A 22,252-nucleotide genomic window follows, 5' to 3' on the forward strand; every position below is an offset into this window, starting at 1 on the left:
TTCTTTAATATCAAACAGATATCAAAGGAATAACTCTTTTTTTTTTTTTTTCTTTTCCAAACCATCTTCATTTGGAATCAAGTTTAATACTTGTTTGTCAAGTGTGCCCTTTTCCTTATTTTTTTATGCACCTAGGGCTCCCAAATCTTACTGAAATATTGCAACCAGCCTGTAGGATTTGGGCAATTAGAATTCAGCAAATACAAATAAAGGCTTCAGTCTAGTTACCTTTAGTATTCACTCTGAAACTGTGAGTTTTCTCACTCTCTTCACTTTCAATGGTGCATCTACAACCAACATGAGAATGACTACAAATATGATTTTAGATGAAAATGAAGTGCAAAATGTTAGAAAAGAAAATAAATATAATGTAGATGCTTGGAGACTGGAGACTCTGGAACAGGCTGCTCAGAACAGTTGTGGATGCCCCCAATGCCCCTAATGAGGATTTCAGCCACCTGGTCTGGTAAAAGGTGTCCCTGCCCACAGCAGAGGGCTTGGAACAAGATCTTTCCTGGGTTGCTTCCAACCCAAACCATTCTGTGATTCTCTGACAGCAACAACATACTTCATAGTCCTTGTCTCAGAGGTATTCAAGAAACTACTGGAGTGGCACTGAGCACTGAAAGTGGTGATCAGTTAAAGGCTGGACTCCACCTCAGCAGCATTTTCCAAACTATTTCTATGTTTCTATGTATAGAGTGTTGCACTGTTAGAGCTATATAATAAAACATATTTAAAACACAGGGTAGAAGTGTGAAAATAACCAAGAGAGCCAGGATGTTTGAAACACAGTGAAATTATGCACACAACTCCTATCAAATCACAGGATCAAAGACTGTGATAGGGAATAGTGTTTATCTGATGGATGCTGAACATGCTCCAAAAACACCAGTAAGGATTCAAACAGATGGGATCAGTTTGCTGCTCTGGATCTGCTCTAATGCAGCACAGAAAAACTGAACCTCGTCCACTGATAACAAGAAAAAAAGCATGTCCCAAAAAGAGGATCTATTACTTACTCAACACACTTAACAAAATTTTTATGAAAAGACAGATATTTAGTTTTATGAGAAATCCTTGAATCTGTTGTTTTAAACCATATCCTCAATGCTACTGTACCTTAACCACTTATGCATTAACATGCAGCTTTTCCACAGGTTCTTATTAGAATGTTTTTAGAACAAGTACATTCATTTTCTCTGTTGATCTGAACTCTACAGTGAAGGACAACAAACAGCTCTAATGATCTGTTACACTCAGACCCTTCCACTTCATGTCTGCATGGGGATTCATGCCTGCCAAGGGCACTGCTTCTGCCCCATGCACAAAGCCCAACTAAAAGCACAACTCCCTTGGTCTCCCATTGTTTCCAGCAAGCACAAGGGGCCTGAGCTTGTCTCACTGGGGAGAGCAGCCTCTCTCCCTTCTCCACTCCTGTGGTCAGTCAGGGCACCAGCTCCAGGCTCTTCCACTTCCCAGGCTGAGCAGCACAACTGTCCTTCCTGCACGTCACAGCCAGGGCTCCCAAGGCAGGACATCTCCAGCTCCCAGTGAAACTTCCCAGCTCTTAATCAGATACTATCTTCCTTTAAAAGGCAAGAATGTCATCTGAGAAGATGGAAATTCTCAGGCAGTAGCATCAGCCCTACAGACTGACAAATCTTTGTAGCCTCTTAGGAAATTGGATGGGATAGAATTACTCAGCAGCCCTTCCACTCCTACTTTTTTTACCCCTTCCCTCACTTTGCTGATCAGATTATTCCTTGTATGTATAATAAATGATTATAGAAATACTTTGCAATCATCTCTGAAAAACAATCAGAAATTTCCTGGTTTGAGAAACAGTCGTAAGACAGAAACAAATTACAGGCATTGCTTACAGACAGTTTTAGTAACCAAAACTCAATTACAGACCTTTAAAGCACAGCTCCAATATACAGAAACACAATATCTGAAAACAGTTGATTGGGAATTCTCCTATAAGAGAAATATGAAATAGTCCATGATGTACTGTGAACTTGATAAAACTGATAGGAAATTTCCCTGAGTAGTTGATATTGGCACGTAAAAATAAAGCAAAGCTCAGCAGGACACATTAAATTCATGCATTTCCAGTGCCATTCCAAACAGTATAGCATAAATCAGCATGGGCATGTAATTCTTGGATCTCATTTGACATAAGCAAAGCAGAAATTATGCGTTGTTGCAGGTGTTTTGCAAGCAAACACGACACCCAGCTGATTGTTAACAGAGCAACTTTTTCCAAAGGAAAATGAGCTGAAGGGAGATCTCAAAGCTCAATGCAGAAACCCAGGTGGAAATAGCTATGCCCACTCCTGTGCTGGAGCAGTCAGGACTGTTGTTTGTGCTAGGATGGCACTGGGAACAGGCTGCTCCCAGGGCAAGCAGGAGCTGCCTCCAGCAGGCTTGAGAGGCATTTTGGGGGATGACAGCCACTTCCAGCTGGGCTGCTCAGCATGGGCAGCTCCATTTGGCTCAGAGATTGCAAGAAATGTGCACCTCATGCTGCAAGCTACAGAACACCTGCAATTTATGTTCTCTGAGAAAACTACAGTTTCTAGCCACTCAAAGACAAATTTTAAAGTTAGATGACTTAAAATACTGTTAAATCATAACAAAGATCATCTGGCTCCAATCATCTGCCATGGGCAGGGACACCTTTCACTATACCACCTCTGAAACCCACCCAACCTGGCCTTGAACACTTCTAGGGATGGAGCAACCTGTTCCAAAACCTCACAGGAAGCAATTTCTCCCTAATTTCTAATCTTCTTTCAGTTTGAAACTTTTACTCCTCGTCCTATCACTACATGCTCTTGTAAAAAATTCCTCTCCAGGAATTTCTTTGTTTTTTATATATAACCCCATATGTGTAAAATACTTTTAGGTGCTAAAAATCGAGACTCTGCTACAGGTCCCATTTACTACTGAAGATGTATTTTACATACAATTCAAAGGCTGAACACACAGACTTTGCAGTGTGCTGGTTAGGGTGATAAAGGGAAAAAAAGAGTCAGGAAAAAAAAAGTCTGATATTTGTAAAGCCATTTCTACATTATAATAAAATTTAAATATTTTATTTACAAAATAATTGCTGCAAACTCAACGGATACGCTCTTTGTAATAGAAAAATATGTTTAAAAAATCTAAAATAAAAAGAGGGATCCTTGACTTGCCAATCTGGGTGAAACATCTTGCTAGGGGCTTTTTCCCCTTTCTATTCCGCTGCCCTTCTGAAAAACTCTTGATAAATCATACTCTGCAGGTTCACCCCCCTAAATGCAGGATGTTTTCAAGAGACAGCAGTCATCTGTAGCTAGCAGCCAGAGGGGGAAAAAAAATTAAAAAGTCTATAGACTCACAGAGGCCTGGCTGCTCCTGGATTTAATCAGAAATCACTTCTCAGCAGTGACACATAATACTGTTTTCAGGCAAAACATGAATAAACATGTGCATAAACTTTCAATTCAGAGCAATGCCACACTGGTTCTGTGATCCATCAGATCTTAGAAGATAAACATGATGTGATGGGCTCATCTCTTGCTAGAAAGGCTTCCAAACAGCAAATGGAAAGCTGCAACTAGCTGGTGATTGAGTGGATAGGACACTTCTCAGTGTGCCTAACATGTGGCCAGGCAAAGCAGCAGGAAGCACTTGCTCTTGAGTTAAACAGATAAAAAAACACACACTGAGAAAGACTGGTCAGAAAACCAGGATTCTGCTTTAAAAAAAAAAAAAAAAAAAAGCATTGACATTTGGTTTCATTTTATGCTTTTAAAAAATTAAATGGAGGAGAAAGAAGGCAATCTTTCAAACATTAGTTGAGGAATTTATACCAAAATGTAGTCCCACACCAAGGACATTATTGTACAGACCTGCTCCAGGTCAAACTGGAGCCCATCCAGATCACCTGCTTGCAAGTGTGTCTTCAGCAACAGCTCTATGGTGCCCACACAACATTCCCAGAGGGCAAGCTCAGGTTCCCTCTCATCCAGATAGCAATGCACTATTCCACTGCCTGTTTTGGAATGTGGTTGGGCCCAGCACTCTATGCAGTTTCAGGTATCCCATCCTTCCGAGTACAGTGGGAGACACATACAGAGGAATAAGAAAAGGAACATTCACCAGTGCAGAATGACCCAGCAGCCTTCAAACACAGATGTTTTTACCTTCTGCTGTGAGGACACCTGGCATGCCTGAACAGCCTGATCCTGGGCTGAATTCAGGACACCTGGTCCAGGCAGGGTGATGGTGCCAGTGCTATTCCATCAAGGACTGCTTGGACCTTTGCTTCACAGGAGCACAGACTGCTGAGTCTGGTGCCTGAGCCAAAGTCTAGCTCATCTCACCTGTCCCCTGGTGATATTGGCCACACAGAACATTACACATTTTCTGCAGCAAACTGTTGAGCAGTTTAACCCTGCACTATGAACCAGATGGAGACATCAGCTTTTCAGGGTGTCCTCTATCCTCAGAGCTACCAGTGACTGCACCTGTAAAAAGTCTGATGAATTAATAATGCAAACAAGACAACAGTGTGCTCATTATCAACTTCAGGACCAAAGTCCTATCAGGCTAACTATATAATAATGGGTGCTGCAGATTGAGCAGGACTGCATGGCTGTCAAAAGGACACAAGAGTGCTTCAACAGAACAAAAAACCAGGAATGTGCTTCATTGGCTTGTGCCAGCTCTATTTAAAGGATCCAGAAGTACTGTGGTACATAGAAGGGGAAGGATTAAAAGAAGGATTGCAGAACCTCAGCTAGATGTCATCTTAATGTTATGCAACTCCTTTCTCCTGAAAACAAAGGGTGGATTCAGCAAGACCTAAGCAGCCTTGCTTGTGCAAAGCTAAATCCTACCCTGACCTCTCAGTGATCACTGTTTTAACTCCACACCAGCCCCAGGCACTGAAAGAGGAGAACAGAGACCTCCTAGACAGTGAAACCTACTCCTGCAGGGCAGGCAACACATTCCTTTGTACCAGCCTCTCCTAGAGGAGTGGGAGCAAAGAGTTTCCAGAGATAAACGAGGAACTGATGCCAAAGAGGAGGTGAAAGCACAAAGAGGCACCAACAGCTCCTCACAGAGGGACAGCAGCACAGAGGCACAAAGGAAACCTCTGGAGTAACCACAGCACCAACAGAGCCCTGCCTGGCATTACCAGGGGTCCTGGTGACATCAGGACAGGCTCACCCCCACAATTCTCATTAACGTGGTGGGATGTCAAGCTGGCCTAAATCTAAGATTCTGCCAATAATGCCATCCGGTTTGGATCCAAAGGGGGCAACACCAGGGCTCTGAAAGGAGCCACCACCCAGGGAAGCCAAGCTGAAGCCCCCACCACTGTGAAAAGCTACAGGCTCCCACTGGGCTTTCAATTAGTATTTTGTACCTTTCACTCTTTAATAAGACAAAGGGGGTGGATGGAGGAATAAGCACCCCAAGAGAAACCCCACACAAATTACTCATAATTTGTTACTTGTCAAACAGTGGTTTTAACAGGCTGAAAGAATTTTAGTAAATGTCTCATATAATGTGACTGATGTACCTACTTGTCCAATCAGCAGTGCAAACAAACATAAGTATCTCATTAAAATATATAAATGTATATAACTTTGGTTTCCTACACTTTACCACTTCCAGTATATTTCTGAAATGCATTTCACTTTAGGAGAAAATACTGCATCACACTCTCTCATCTGCAGATACCTCTGCATGCTTGTGCTTTGTTATTAAAAAGCTTCTGCTTTATGTGGGATTTGTCATGTAAAATGTAAAATAAATACCTTAAAAACTGTTTTACTCGAGCAATCAATGAAAACTCTCATTGAACAGGAGAGGGGGTTTTGTGTGGTTTGTGTCTTTACTTGGATGTAGTTCTGCTTGCACAGACTTTTAAATTACACTGCAGTGTTCTCCACTCTGTTATTGATTGAGCTGAGATTTTTGGCAAGTCATTTCACCACTCTGGGGTTCTGTCAATTCCTACCTATCCTCTGTGTCTAATTTGCCTTTATAAACCCTTTGGGGCAGCAGGTGTTTTTCACTGCCAGCTTGTAGTACCTGTCACCATGGGATCTTATTGCAGTTGGCTTGATAGGCTAATAACAACATTCATGTTGTAAGAGATTAATTTTTTAAAGAATAAAAGGAAAAAAACTAAGCAATTGGAGAAATACAGAAATACCAGTTCTATGGGCAAACCATACATATTTAGAAAGATCCTTTTTCCTAAAAAGCTGAACAGGCTTTAATAATGAAATAAATTTCATTTAAAAAAATTACAAACAAATAAAACCATAAAAAGACAGCACAGAGGACAAAAATCATTATGATTGTGAAACTCAGTAATTCCCAGTGGTTTCTAAGAATTCTATCTCATAGCCCAGGTCAGGAGACCAAGGAGGGAAAAAGTTTTTCACAGTCCCAGCTTCACTCCTCACACTGGAATTCACAGAGGCAGCTGAGGACATCAAGAATAACTCCCTCTCTGGGGACTCTGAGTAAGTTTTTTTGAAAATGATTTCTAGAATCTGGAAGCTATTCAGACAGTCTAATAACAAGGCCAATATTAGTGTCTAAAGGGATACAAGTGAAGACTTCTGGTTTAATGTCCCAGCTGCAAATCTTTCTCAGCAGCAGCATCCTCACTGGCTGGCCAGTAGTGCACAGATACAGAGGGAGGAATTCTGCAGCTCATGCAACCTGCTCCTACAGCAATTGGTGAGAAAGTTGCTTACTACTTAGCAGAAATCTTAATATTGACCCAAAAGAATACTCCTTGGATTTACTGCTTTTCTAGAACTGGTACTGCTCTCGTCACCTGCAGGTAGTGCTTTCTCACATATGCAAAAAAACCAAAACCAAAACCAAACCTTCATCTTTTCTGACTTTCACACTCAGAAACATTGGTTTCACTACCCTTAAAGCACAGACATGAATCCCTACCAAGGCAAAGCAGCTGTTACACTTCTGCAAGTCAGATGAGCTGTACACAAACCCATACAATATTTCACACATATTTAAAAGCGCCATATTTAAGATTTATGTGTTCATCTGTTCTGAAAACTATTTCAATACATAAGTATCACAGGCTTAACATAAAAACTCCACATAAATATGAATCCAGAAGACCATTTAATTGATATTTCAATTACCAAACCCAAGATCTTGATTTTACTTTATTTTCTTAACAAAACCTCCAGTACTGTGATGGATTCTTTTCCTGAAATCTTTTATGGCATTTTTACTGGAAGATGACCAAATAGAGTGAGTGTTGAAAAAGCTCTTTTTACTGGCTTATCAGAAATTCCAGTAATTCTTCTAGAGGTTTACAGGGCAGAAATGTTCTTCTGCATCTGTAATCAAGTAGATAAAATTAAAAACCGAATTCTTCAGGAAACATATTCTCTGTACACAGTATAACAAGGATTTTTTAATAGGCTTTACTAGCAGTAGCTATAATAGAAAAACCATGAGACAAAAGACCAGCACTACCAATAATAGAAGCTCCACATTAGTAATGACTATGATATTCTCTTAAATCCAAAAATATTGCTCAACTTTTATCCACTTTAAGGCTTCTATCACCAAGACTGAACTATGATCAATTTGATAAAATGATAAAATTATACAGAATATTTCCAGCAATTAATTCCAGGAAATTCATTATGCTAGACTCTGAATTTAATGTGAATACTTCCTTACATTGCCATAGAAACGAGAGACTCTCAACTTGAAATTGCCATGCTAGTTGCTACAACAAAAAGGCAAGAGTTTCTCTCAGCAAGAGTTTTCAGATTCCATGCATGAGACAACAGGCAGATATAACAAACCCACAAGGAAACAGAAATTAGAAATAACCAGTTAAAAAATTACTATATAATTACTATATATACACATATATATGTATCTATGTGAAATGAAGAGGGTCAGAGCAAACCACCTATTATCCTCAAGTGCAGAACAGGCATCCCAGTGGGCCTGAGCTTCGAGGGGAGTTTTCCAAATGAGTGGTGTAGTGACTGAACAGGGAATTTGGGGGCAATTGCACTTTACCTAAGCAAAGCACTCAACAGTTTAATCTGCAGAAGTGTTCAGCTCCTCCATCAGTCAACAAGAGTTCAGCAGCTGCTCCCTTTCCCACTTCAGAAGGATTTCAATTCCATGATAGGAGCACCTGCATGACATTTTAGCTTTCTAAGCTAGCAACAGAACTCTGCAGCACTTTGAAATATAAACTGCTGTTCCCATTAAAAAACCAAGGACAGAGAATTAAAATATAATGGGATTAATACTTGTTTATACTAACACACCATTTTGGAAGCATGTGAGAGGCTTATGTGACATTTATTAATGCAGATTTAGCACAAAGAAGGACTTACTAAGGGAATAACAAAAATTAACACAACCATTCCATTTCCTACTAGTAAAAGAATCAGCTGTGGGAATGTAACATGATAGATATTCAGTATAACTCATATGGGGTACAAATAAGACTGTTCATCACTTTTCAGTCTAAGTTTAAGTAGAAAAAATGGTGTGTGTTCTAAGAACTTACATAAGAAATGGATGTCCTGGAATGAGACTGATGCTCCAATTTTGTTTCCTTTCAGCTTCTGTAGGACAGGTTAGGTGTTATTTTATGAAATGGCAATGTTTTATCATAAATATGCAGATTAATTCATGATTGGCATGACAAAAACAATGGTGGAAGATTTTTTTTTAATACTACAAAAAGAACCTTAAAATGTGCAATTTAAAAATAATTTTGCACATTTCATTTTGAAAAATGCAAGGGCAATGTTGAGATACAAAGATACCAATAACTAGGTAAGTAATAAAAGACGAATTGTACCTGTTTGCAGGAAGGATTTCCACTCTGGAATACTAATGTAACATTAACACAGCTACATAATGTACTTGCTAGTATAGTGTAGAAAATTTTGCTCATTATACCCTAGACTGTTTTCCATAGTTCTGCTATGTAAAGTGGATCTATGAGCACTACTCATAATAATGAAATCTATTTCTAGGGGTTTTTTCCTTTATTTCCTGCATAATGAGGACACAATATTTCTTCAGCGTTTTTAAAAACAAGCACATTATGACTCTGCAGAGAGTGAGTGATCTCAGGTCCCTCAGTGAGTCTCTCAGTGTCTGACCTAACACACTGTCAAAGAAGAACCCTGGCCAGTATAGTAATCTGGGAACTCTGTGTGCAATTCAATAATTCTGGATAATTCAATGAAATGACTGCCATCACTGGCCACAGAGACTACCAGAGACTATCTTCAGACCAGGCACAATGGGAGATTGTCACACCAGGCTTTCTCCCAGTAGAACACCCATGATCTGGAATCATAGAATACCAGAATTCTGTGTCAAAACAAGTTTCTGCTTCGTGCTTTCTGAAATGAACTCAAGCAAGAGAGGGTGGAAATATCCTACTGGCAGGATAAACTAGTTGGTGCTAATGCCAGACCTGAAAGATGCACTACCTGAGAGGTTCAAGATGAATTCCAGCAACACAGGAAGGTGCTTTACTAGCACAAAAGGCTTGGAGCAGGCAAGACAGAAGAATGTTGGTGGCAGATAGGGCTCCATGGTTTGCAACTGTATGGGGAACCTCCATGAAGTACACTGATCTGAACGAAGGATGGCTCAAGGAAGTAACAAAAATATTCCACAGAAACATACATAGAAAGGTGTTATTTCACCTATGGATGTGGCAGCAGACAGCCAACCTGTCTTGTCTGAAAAGCATGAAATACATGCACATTTGGTATTTTAATTCCATTTTCACATGGTGTTGAATACCTGGACTGTTGTCCTTGCTTCCCAAGGTCAGAGGCCAGAAAAGAAAGGCACAGTAATGCCTTAGTGTTCATGGTCCTGCACTACCACTACTTGGTGTTTATGGTCAGGACACCAAGACTCTGTCTGTCCATCCTTCAGAGAAGGATGCAGAAACAGAGCCAGGGAGGTGCTGCCTTAGCAGGAAGGAACCCAGCATGCAGCTCTGTCCATAACAAAACACTACCTGGTAAATCTCTTTTCTTGCAGGAACATCACACACATAGGAAACTCATCCTACACAAATATGTGTTTCTCCCCCACTTCTCATTGTTTCACCCTACTTTCATGAGAACTTGGGACAGAAACACAGACATGTTAACAATAACTCATGATTTCATCTGAGGAAGGAGGAATGCTGTTTTTTCCTTTGGAATGAGTTAACTGTGCATATTTTAGAGGGACAGCTTTACACCAGCATTCTTCTGGAGAAACCAGCTGGTCATAGCTTGGACTAGTGCACTGTTTGCTGTACACAAAACTGACTGGATGGCTGGGTCAAGAGAGTGGGGGGAATGGAGTTACATCCTCTGGTGGGCAGTCACAGTGGGGCTCCTCTGGGCTCAGGATTTGGGCCAGGCCCGATTAATATCTTTATCAATGATCTTGTGTTTTCAGTTCTGGGCCACTCATTTAAAGACAGACATTGAGGTGCTGGAGCATGTCCAGAGAAGGGCAGTGGAGCTGGGGAAGGGTCTGGAGCACAGGTCTGATGAGGAGCAGCTGAGGGTGTACAGCCTGAGAAAAGGAGGCTCAGAGGAGACCTCATCACTCTCTGAACTGCCTGACAGGAGGTGAACTGGTGGGGGCTCAGCCTCCTCTCAAGAACAAATAACACAACAAGAAGAAATGGCTGCAGGTTGCACAAGGGAGGTTTAGATTGGATATTAGGAAAAGTTTATTCCCTAAAAGCGTTGTCAAACATTGGAACAAGCTGCCCAGGGAAGTGGTTGAGCCACCCAACCCTGGAGATCTCAACTGGCTCTTGGGGTTACAGTCTAATGGTGGATTTGGCAGTGCTGGATGAACGGCTGGAGTCAATGATCTTAAAGGTCTCTTCCAAACTAAATGATTCTACAATTTCAACGTGTTTTGAGAAACTAAGACAGACCCAGGAAACACATGTTCCTTATGCTGACTTTTTCCTGTGCTGGAGGCACAGGGACCTACACTCTCTTGAATATGACAGAACATGTAAATTCTAAAACCAGTAATGTACTTTAATAATCTCAATTTTTTTTTTTCCTGGAGCTTTTGCACTGTTTTACTTTCTCCATTTTGTTCCTTGTCTTACTTTCCTTCATCTCAAATTCGTGTGCTGTAGAAATAATCAAAGACACCCAGGAGAAACAGCTGAAGCTGATAAGCAGAGCAAAACAGCATTATTCATATATTACTAATCATAATGTATGTATGAATGAGAAGACACCTGGTAGTGCTGTGTTGACAGCAAGCTACCTTCTGATTAAGCTTTCTGAATTCTAGCAATCTGAAGGTACTGACTAGGAGTTCAAGAATAATGTAAAAAGGATAAATACATGGCAGGTACACACAAACAACAGCTTTCTTTCAGCTCAGCTTCTAGTGAAGTCTCCAAATTGTGGATAGCAAGTTTGAATAAATGAGAGATTTTAGGTTAACATTAAAAAAACATTCAAACTATACTGTTTTTGAGATTATCATTTACCAATGAGGATTTTTGTCCAGTTTAGGAATGTTAAATAATTTTTGTTAAAGCCCTAAAGTATGTTCCTTTTCTCTCACTTCTGCCCACCACTCCACTTTTCATTGGTTAGTTTCATCCTGCAGTTAGAAAGCAAAACAAATGGCCAGAAAACTATGACACCTTCTTACTGGATAGATTTCTAGGAGATTGAAGAAAAGCTGATTTGTAACAAATTAGGTGTGCTGTTGGGATCACAGCCCCTGTGGTTTTAGAAAATTCAGTTAAGGCCAGCATTGCAATGGCATTCATCAACAAAACCCAATGACAGGCACTTTGCCACTGAAATCAATACCTTCCAACACTCTGCTCTAGACTGCACCTACTTGGACAGGCATCTAGTCAATCTTATTCTAAAGTTTATGGTTATTTTATTTCCTACTGCAGAATCCTGTGCCATTCTGTACTTTGCTTGGCCACCAGAGTGAATGGGTTCATTGTAACTATCATATCTGTATTTGCACCAACACTTGAATGAAAAAAATTCTAGAGTAGTACCATAGCAATACTTTTACAGCAATGCTATACAAATTCTTACACAATCTCAATCTACAGATGAAAATTCCTACCAGTCTCAAAAACCCCCAAAACTGTATAAATATTTATGTAAATTCTTGTATTTATAAACACCTAGGTACATAAGCAAAAAACTTAGTTCCAGAATGTTAACACAAAGAATATCACTGTTCTCTGAACTTTGCCTTGATGTTTCCTAGTTAAAAAAAAAAATCATCCTTTATTTTCTTATGTTTATAGCACCATGAGGAAGAGAAGAACAAGAAGCATCTGCTTCTACAACTACTGCAGCACTTTCCATCACCCTTTCTAAGTCACAGTTGTGACCACCTTGTCCCATAAATCCCTTTTGAAGGAGTACTTTTTCCATGTATACACCACTTCTTGTATACAAAATATGTAGATGAATAATTTATAGAATCTTTCATGTCATGAAAGGAGCTCCTCATCTATAAAGAGCAAGGAGAAGATCAAGAACACTGAAAGCAAAAGCTCAGAATTCGTATCTTTCATGCAATGCTGAATTAATGCAGGTGAGGTTATAGGATGCATAAAGGAAGTCAGACACAGTTCTACCCCCTCACACCAGTACTTTCCTTTGATGTCAACAGTATCAACAGATGGACAAGTCTTACTGTAAAATTAACTTTATCTTATGTGACTAAACAGAACTAAGCAGAGCACTCTCAATTATTTAATTTCTTCAAGGAAATGATGCACTAACAAAGTCATGGCCCCATCCTTTAATGGCACATTTGTAATTCTCAGGGAAGGAAAAAGACTGATGAATATAATTCTACTGCCAGTGAACAGAGTCCCTGACATGAAGCATCACAAGCTCCCTGGAGGAGCTGAAGAATAAATCACAAGCTACATGAGTCAGAAGTCAGCTTCAATGGTCTTTAAATTAAGATGGACAAGCACAAGAATAACATAAAGTAATGGTTAAAAAAAGAACTCTGAATTTAATTTCAGGAGTTAGTAGAATCCTAAGGAGCACAAACTAGGAAAAAGGAGTAAGTTTATTTTCAAATACTATCTATGCAAAAGTCATAGAGAAAAGTACAACCACACAGGTTTTCAGGATTCTTTGGGTCTGGTTTTTGAATGACCCTTGTGATTTTTTTTTTAATTCTGGAAAATCATGCAGCTTTCTGTTAGAATATATTGTTCTTCTTGTGAAGATAACTATATCCAACATTCCCATCTTGGAATATACTATATAGTGATATCCAGGAATAAAATATCACCAAAAGACTATCTATATGCACAGTGTGTTATAATGAATGTAGAAGAGAATTATTTATAAATTTAAATAACAGGAAAAATCTAAAAAAAAAAACAAACTATACACTGGGATTTAAGTATGAAAAAGTCTGTAGTAAAATACTAACATTAAATTTACACGTGCAGGCAAAACTTTGGAAAATCACAACAGTCCTGCATGTCTCTGTCAAAAGGCTTGTCACAGACTTTTAAAGGAATTTTAAAAGTTAAGCCAGGTTTTAATTGCAAAGCTTATGGATGAACCCATTATGAAAAAACACTACAAGGCTACTAAACCCCATAGCCACAAGTCAGTGGGTGCTGGGACAGTACCATCCTGTCCTTTTAGTCTTCACTTGGCAACCACAGTCACAGCCACCAGGAATAGGATGTGGAGGATGCAGTCTGCCCAAACTTGGCTTCTCTGTCATCCATCCTAATGAGGGTCCAAACCTTTTCCTGACTGGGAAAGCATTTGAAAATATGCCCAAGTACATCTACAGTCAGCAAAACATTCTAGCATATGCTTATTATTAAGCAAATATTTGGACTGAGAAAATTAAACTGGTTTTTAGTTCCTCCTTACATTATGTGTACTAATTGCCTTTTTTGCATAAGGAGCTAAAGAATTAAGGGTTGACGCTTAAAGTCTGATTATTTAGAGTCAGATAAGAGCCATTACAAAGTATCCATATTAAGTGCCTGTTTTATTCATATTTCATATATTTATACCACTACATACTTCTAAAAATACATTAAATTGCTCAGTTGGTCAGATCACCTGGTTACTTAATACACCCAAACCATTTTCCTTGAGAAAGAGATGCATCAGGCAGGAGCTCCAGGACAAAATCTGTTGCAAAGCTCCTGAGTTCTGACATCCATGTTTTCACTGTTCACTGGGATCCTGCTGAGGGCATCTGTGGAAGTTTACAAATCTATGTAAAGAATAAAGATCCTGGTTTCTGCAGTACAACCAAGTGGGCTGTTCGTGCAACCCTTCAAGGAGTGAGTGTGCACAGTACAGACCTGTACCACTGGTGGGAATTACTGTGGATCTGAGACAGCAGTGATGAACAGAGAATGGAACTGGAGGCAACACTGCTCCAGTGTGACTCTTCCCCATGTGATTAGTTATCCAAATTAAGATGCCTTTCCTTAACACACTGCTACTTCTACAACTACGCATCTGTACCTGTGTGGGAAGAAGACAGCACTTAATCCAAACTGTTCTGCATGTAAAAACAAACACATTTGAAATTCAGAAGTATTCCTTTAAGAAACAGTACAAGGCTCTTATCCTCACCCCAGAGAGCAGAAGGTCAGAATGTACATTTGCAATGCGCCCAACTAATCTAACTGCTGTAAACAATTCTCTCATTGGAAGGATATATATCCAAAAAAGCATGGAGTTTTGCAGAGGAAACCCTGCCTTTTTTATTTGATGTTAAGGCATTGCCTTTGACTTCAACTGGGCCAAGATTTCATCCCGTGTGTTTTTAGAGATTCTCTGTGATTCTGCCAACAGCAGCACAAGTGGCTCGCAAAATAAAAAAAAAACCAAACTAACAAAAAACTCAAACAGGAAGTACTCTCCAAGGAATATTTCTTTGTGAACTCTTACATTTAAGACTTAGTAGTAATAATAATAATAATAATAATAATAATAATAACAATAATAATAATAATAATAATAACAATTATTACCGTTTTCTCCCCATGCAAACACAATGTCCTGCATTAAAACCCTATTTATCAGGCGTCATACCTAGGAGAATTCATGTTGAATCACATCAGGCCAATCAGTTTCTCATGATGTTTACTCCTCCTCATAACATGCAGCAACTCCTACGTTATATGTTTGGGGGTTTTATAACTCAAGCAACATTCCATCTAACTTTTCAAAATAAGTATTTCATCTAGTAATATGATAAATGATGAAGTATTTAATTATTTCAGAGAGGGAGGTATTTAATCAAACATAAGAAAAAATCCTGAAAGCACCTTTTCTATGCTTCAAAACAGCATGTTCCTGAATTAGCCATTCCCTGATTTCATCTACAAGTGAATTTTCGCTGCTGAATTGTCAAAACTTTCAAACAAGAGAAATACTCACAGTCTCCTAAAGATCACATTATAAATAGTCGTGTCCTACCTCCACATTTCTCTCTCTGACTTCATTCCTAGGCAGCACTGAAGAAGCAGCTACAGTCACATGGTGCATTCAAGGTCATGCTATTCTAATTGACAGAGATAGCATTGATAAATTATGCGGAAACAACGATAATGGAGCCATTAACCTTGTTCCAGCACACTAAAGGTGCTTTATAATTAAAAGGAGCACAGAAGTTACAAAAACATATAAAGATTTTATTGCTCAGCCTTTCCTCTCCTACACAGAGCTGCAAAGCACTGTTAGGGAATAGTAACATTGCTGTCAGGTGGCTGCCTGTGCTTTGTCACCGAGGGGCGCGGGCAAACACCGGCTCACACTCAAAGGAGGAGGCAGGTAGTGAAATGCACAAACCATTGACTTTTTTTTTTTTTTCCCTAAATAGGAAGTTGGATCCAGAAGGCCTTTCTGGCATAAAGGAGCACATGAAAGATCATTCCAGCCAGGAAGTCTTTCTCAGTCCAAGAATCTATGCTGAGCTGTCATTTCCAAACACACAGTCATGTGGCCAGCGCTTTGAGAATTGCATTAAAACTGTAGTGAGTTAGCATACTGAACTGAAACTCCTCAGATATGCACAGATACAGGTACAGATATATATCATTAGGTAGAATTCAGAATTTATCCCTTATGTCTCATACAGAAGCTTGCAGTAATTCCCAGACTAAAAGCCTGACTAATGTCCCTAATTCATGTATGACAGGTAATTTATTAAGGGTGCACACATTAATGAATCACCAGTGGTTGTTTTGACTTAAAGAGAAATATTAGAAAAACAGTGAAGAGATAGGACATATGTTTCACATAGCAACACAAAGTAACCTTAAATTTCCCTTACTGTAAAGAATCTATAGCGTTTCTGGGAAAAAAATTAAAAATTGGATTACAGACAATCTACCATTATCTTCTTGACACTTCAACTGCTGCTTCTTTTTGAATCCCATCAGAGTAAGACCACTCACACTACAATTATTAATAAAAAGAGAACAGTACAGAGCAGGCTTCCTGGAGTTCAAATGCCCAGAGATGACACTACACTGCCAGGACAGAATCCATTATACTAACTTTTAATCTTAACTTATCTCATGAACTACTGTGTCTCCCTGCATAGCCCGACTGTCAAGATATGATCTACAGCATATTGCACAACTTACTCATGAGGACAAGTAAAACAGTCCCAGATCATATCTGTATACAGAGGCTTGACCTCATGGAGATAACTGAATATAAAATCAAGTACATTCTGAAGGCCTGAGTGGAAATCAGATTCTTTCTACTGGTTCTGTCATGTTTGGATAAACGAAAAATTAGCATATTCTTCAGGCATTCAGAAATATCACAAACTATACTTTAAACAATAAACCATCAATTGCAAAGAGGAAGCAGAATTGCCAAATTATACGCAGTTTCAGAGAGATTCTTCTCTGTGTCCTCTGAGCACAGGCTGATGGCTATAGTTGCAGAGCACAAGCGCCTCTGATGCATGGTATCTAAAAACTTCCCACCGCAGAAATTCCCAAGTTTTCAATGGCTGGGCTCACTGCCCGGCTGGAATGCGTACTTAGCGATACGCCTACAGCCGCTGCACCACCCAGAGCCAGGAGCACCTACAGACTGGGCTCCCAGAGCAGCTCCTGTGCTCCAGAAATGCTGCTGGGGTAGCACGAACCTCCTCGCAAGCGCTCAGATGCAGAGAACTCAGCATAGTTGAAAGAGGACAGAAACAAACATGTAAACAGCATCTGTGCCGTCTCTTCTCTATTGACTTTCCTGGAAACGCATTAACCTATTACGGTACTTCAAAATAAACAAGCGAAACAGACGCGAGGCAAGAGTACACCGTTCTCTCACAAAAGTTTCTTTCTGTCTGTCCTCCCACTTGCTCCGAGCTCCCCATTCCCTGCGATCGTTTTCACCAGGGATCAAATGAATGACTTTTCCGCTAACGACACAGAAGAGATGCCGAAGCCACGCTGGGCGCCCCCCGGCGCGCTCCGCAGCCGCTGTCCCCGCAGCCGCTGTCCCCGCAGCCGCTGTCCCCGCAGCCGCTGTCCCCGCAGCCGCTGTCCCCGCTGCAGGGCGCCCGGAGCGAGGCGAAGGGAAGCCGAGGGCGAGCCCCGCTCCGCAGCCGCTGTCCCCGCTCCGGGCCCGGCGGCGGCAGCTCCGGAGGGCGGCGGGGCCGGGCCGGGGGTCGGGCGGGGAGCCGGCCCCTCGGAGCGGGGCTGCAGGGGATGCTGCCGCCGCCCCCCCCGGCATGGCGAAGCGCTGTCACTGACGCACATTTAATTCGCCCGGCTGCGGGTACCGCGCAGCGCCGCTCGCATCCTCCCCCCGCCGCCGGGGAGGGGGCGGCTCCGCCGGGGAGGGGGAAAGTCAAACTGCGGCAACAAAGTTGCTCCCCCTCCGCTCCCCCAGACCTGCGGCGGCCCCCAGGGGGTGGGCGGAGAGGGGGGCCCACGCCCGCCTTACCTTGCTTGACGCACTTGAGGCGGATGGGGTCCTTGCAGTGCTTGATCACGGCCAGCACATCCCTGATGGTGAGCCCGGCCACGGGGGTCTCGTTCACCTCCAGCAGCAGCTCCTCCGGCACCAACTTGCTGCCGCCCTCATAGGCCACCTTGCCGGGCTTCACTTCCCCCAGGTAGGGGAACTGCCCATTCTCGGCGCCCCCCTTCAGCTCGAAGCCCAGCTGTCCCTCCGGGTTCCTCACGATCACGATCTCGTGGACTCTGCTCGTCCAGTGGCTTTTCTTCTTCAAGCCCTTGGACATTGCCGTGGGGATGCTCTGCCCGACTCCCTCCCTGCAGTCCGTGCTTCGTGCCCCGGTCCCTGTGTGCCCCGTCCGGGGCAGCCGCGGGCAGGTCGGGCGGGGAGCGGCCCCGCGGGCTGCGCTGGCTCGGGGAGCGCCTGTGTGCCCGCTGCTCCCGGCTTTAGCTGATATCCATGGCAGACGCGGCGGCCGGACCCTGCCTGCGCGGGGATGCACTAGTTGTAGAGAAACTGGCAGGAGGGAGGAGGGAGGAGGGAGGGAGGCGGCGGGAGGGAGGGGACGGCCGCGGCGCGGGGAGGAGGAGGAGGGCTGGCGGTGTCGGTGCCGGAGCGAGGCGGGCGCTGTTTCGCCGCTCCCGCCTCGCCTGACCCGGTAGTGAAGGCCGAGAGAGAGGCTGCCTGGCACGGCCGGCAGAAGGCGGAGAGCGGCCCGGGCGGGGGGGCGAGGGCGCTGGGCGGGCAGGAAGGAGCGGAGACCCCGGCCGGGACGGGCACTCGGGGAGCGATGGAGCCGGTCCCGCCCCGGCTGCGCCCGGCTAGACACTGCCTGGCACCGGCCCGGCTCCGGCCCAACACTGCCCGGCTCCGGCCCGGACACTGCCGGGCACCGGCACCGGCTCCGGCCCGGACACTGCCCGGCACCGGCACCGGCCCCGATCCGGCTCGGACAACGCCCAGGACCGGCCCTGCTCTGGCTCGGACACTGCCCAGCTCCAGCCCGGACACTGCCGGGCACCGACCCAGCTCCCGTCCGGACACTGCCCGGCACCGACCCAGCTCCGGCCCGGACACTGCCCAGCACTGCCCCGGACACTGCCCAGCTCCCGTCCGGACACTGCCCAGCACTGCCCCGGACACTGCCCAGCTCCCGTCCGGACACTGCCCAGCACTGCCCCGGACACTTCCCGGCCGCGCCCCGACCCGTGCGGGCATCGCGGCGCTGGGGGAGCTGCCCGAGCCCGAGCGGAGAAAGGTCCGGCCCCGCGGTCCAGGAGCTCTGCTCGCGGCCGGGAAGGACCGAAGGCAGCTGGGCTTCGGCTGTGGCACCAAACCGAGCGACGCCTGTTCGCTCCGAGGATCTCCGTGTCACGGGCATTGCAGAGTGGTTTCTCTCCACGAGGTCTCAGTTTATTGAGTTGCTCATGGGTATTATAACTTACGCTGGGTGCTGTGGCCAGAGCCGAGGGCTCAGGTGGCTGCCACACCTGAAGAGGGTATGACAGAGAGAGAGGTGGCAGTTCTTGCCATGAGATTTACTGTCACCCGGCAGGTGTTCACCACCCTCGTGCAGGCTGCCTTCTGCCACTTGTCCTTAGTGGCCGAAATCCCACACTCCGACCTGCAGATCTTCCCTACAGCCCCAGCAGCGGGTTACACTGTTCAGCAGGTGATACTGCAGCTCGCTCCTCCTGCGAGCTCTCTTTAATAAGTTCTGTCATATGCCTCACATGTGTGAGAGCCATGCAGTATAGCAATTGGCATGTCTTTCTGGGAAACTTGCCTTGACAAAAAAATAGTTTCCATCCGAAGTGGAGGTTGACAAAAAACACTCAGAACAACATCCTGACTTTAAGAAGCATAGTTTTTGTGCCTGCAGGGTATAGGGGAGTGGGATACATTAAGGCAGGGGTCCGCAGACAGGGTACTGAATGGGATAAGGCAGGAGAAATGTACTTTGTGTTATGGCATGTGATTTAAAGATGGTCAAATATTTTTAATATTTCAATTAAAGTGACTCTGCAATGAAATTTTTCAAACTGTGCTGCTGTTTTTCCTCTTGGTTTCCATGGAAACAGGCCTTTATGCGATCATGCTTGGCTGTGTCTCCTTTACTTCTCCAATAACTTTTGAAGCTGTTGGGCAGTTTCACCCAAATCTATCTCAAATATAATTAAGCTATTCCATGAAAACAGGCAGCTGGGTAGGGCTGAGAGATCCTGTAAATGTCCCAAAGGCTGTAACATGAACTTGCCTCTTATTAAACAGTGATTCACATGGTTGAGAGACCATATAAATGTCTTGGTAATGAGAAAAGTTTCAATTACAGCTCATTATCAGCCTCACTATAAGTCTGTGGGAAACCAGGGTTCTTCAGTTAATTTTCCCTCAGAATTACTTGTGTTCCACAGGTGGAACAGACACATGCAGAGGGGAAGAAAACATTGAGAAAGTACTGACATCTGTATTCTGCAAGTCATTTCACTTGCTTTGCTGAGGGCGCCTGGCCAGAAGTGCAAAACTCTGTGTATGAGTGGCTTCACAAAAGTGATAAAAGGATAAACCAAGACCCCACACGTTTGGAAACATGAGATGCATAAGTACAGATAGCTGATGATGGGAGGGAAGAGGTACCTTGACTGGAAGGTACTAGGATGTTTTCACTGGTGGGACAAGGGTTATGTGATGGGCTCCTTTTCCAAAGACCATCACGAGTGTCTTTTTGTCACTAGGGAGCAGGGGCTCTGGTCTGGAGAAAAAGAGGCTAAGGCATTTGGAAAGAGACCAAGAGAATCAGTAGGTTTGTTTCTGTAGCCCTGACTTTTCAATTTGTCTTGGTTATTAGTTCAGAAATGGGGTAGGAAGCAAATGGCTAAAAAGAGGAATAGAAGACATAACATCCCCATTATTCTTCAGTTTCACATGCTCTACCAAAATCACTTCTTTGCTGAGTCATCTGCTCTACTGAAGTCCACTCTATTAAGGTGGTCACCATTTCTTCATTTGGAGTTTGTAATCATTCTGCTGGTATAGTATTGTGGTTGTTGATTTGTCTTATAATTAAAATAAATTTTTAAGTAGCTCTATGTTTAGCACAATATATGTATAATACTAGGACATGTGCCAAAAATGCAGCTTTTAATAAATATGTCAAGAAATATTGGAAGTGTCCCTAGATGGGGGAAGGGCATCCTGTGGATGTTACTTTTCTATTTCTTAGGAGTCTCTAGTAATTTATTGATCAGAGTTTTTTAAGTGCTCATTACCATTTTAAGACAGATGGCATTAACAGTAGGTAATGGATAGAGCACTTCTGATTTCACATGTGCTATGGACAAATCCAGCTGAATAAACTCTTCTTATCTAATGCAGTTGTATTAATCTGAGATAATACCATGTAGAGGTGATGGAAGTGGTGTTCCTGGGGCACTAACTTTGCCTGCTGGAGGTGGGCAGCAATATGAGCCTGCCAGACCCCAGCACAGGCATCTCCAGTTTGGCAGAGATGTGGGAGATTAGATGAAAAGAGCCTTAACAGTTTTCCCAAAGCAGATCTGTGTGTTATCAGATCATGAGATCAGTTGATCCTCATGTCAGGAAAGCATGGCAGTTTTCAGGTTCAGAGACCAAGAAAACTTGGTGACTAGAAGAGCAGGTCAGGTCATACCTGTTAAGATCAGGAGAGGGTGAAGGATGGCTGAAGAATACTGTGCTTCTCTGCAGCATTGTCTTTCAGGGGGCATAAGATTTTAGAGTTTTGAGTTGACTGTGTATGGGTAAAATTTTGCCATCATATCATAACTGACTTATGTGCTTTGGGCCTAGAGCAGTAATACCTGAAATGCATTGTTTGCTTTGCACCATTTCAGGTAATTTTGTTTAATGTTTACAGGGGTAGAGGGGTATCTCTATAACAAGATTATTCTTGTCCCTGACAGAGCAAGTGTCCCAGCATGTGGCTGAGGGGGTGCATGAGCAGATTTACTGTCTGGCCCCTGAAGAGCTTGAAAAGGACTTTGTGATTTGCCAAGATCTTCTGTTAGTCCCTTCCATTGGTTCATCCCAGGAGGATGTGTGAAGTGGGATGTGAATGTAAGGGTATCTAACACAAGGGATTCCCTGTGAGCAAAAGTAACAACAGCACATAATGAAACACATTCACCAAACAACATGAATGCCTTTATTATTCCTTTAATTCTGAG

At 43.0% G+C, this 22,252-nt stretch overlaps 1 protein-coding gene across 4 annotated transcripts in view; it reads right to left on the bottom strand.

Annotated features, from left to right (window-relative positions):
* MAGI2 (membrane associated guanylate kinase, WW and PDZ domain containing 2) overlaps positions 1-18,675 on the bottom strand; it is a 677,636-nt gene extending 658,961 nt beyond the window's left edge. For 2 of the 4 annotated variants that reach the window (XM_056513256.1, XM_056513283.1), the window contains exon 1: positions 18,033-18,675. In XM_056513256.1, the coding sequence (XP_056369231.1) occupies positions 18,033-18,333 (301 nt within the window). In that variant the 5' untranslated portion in view covers positions 18,334-18,675. The remainder of the gene's footprint in view (positions 1-18,032) is intronic. The other 2 variants (XM_056513274.1, XM_056513266.1) reach the window with 1 other exon arrangement.
* Positions 18,676-22,252: the final 3,577 nt, after the last annotated feature.

Source organism: Oenanthe melanoleuca, chromosome 1A (assembly GCF_029582105.1).
Source record: "Oenanthe melanoleuca isolate GR-GAL-2019-014 chromosome 1A, OMel1.0, whole genome shotgun sequence".
Lineage (NCBI taxonomy): Eukaryota > Metazoa > Chordata > Aves > Passeriformes > Muscicapidae > Oenanthe > Oenanthe melanoleuca.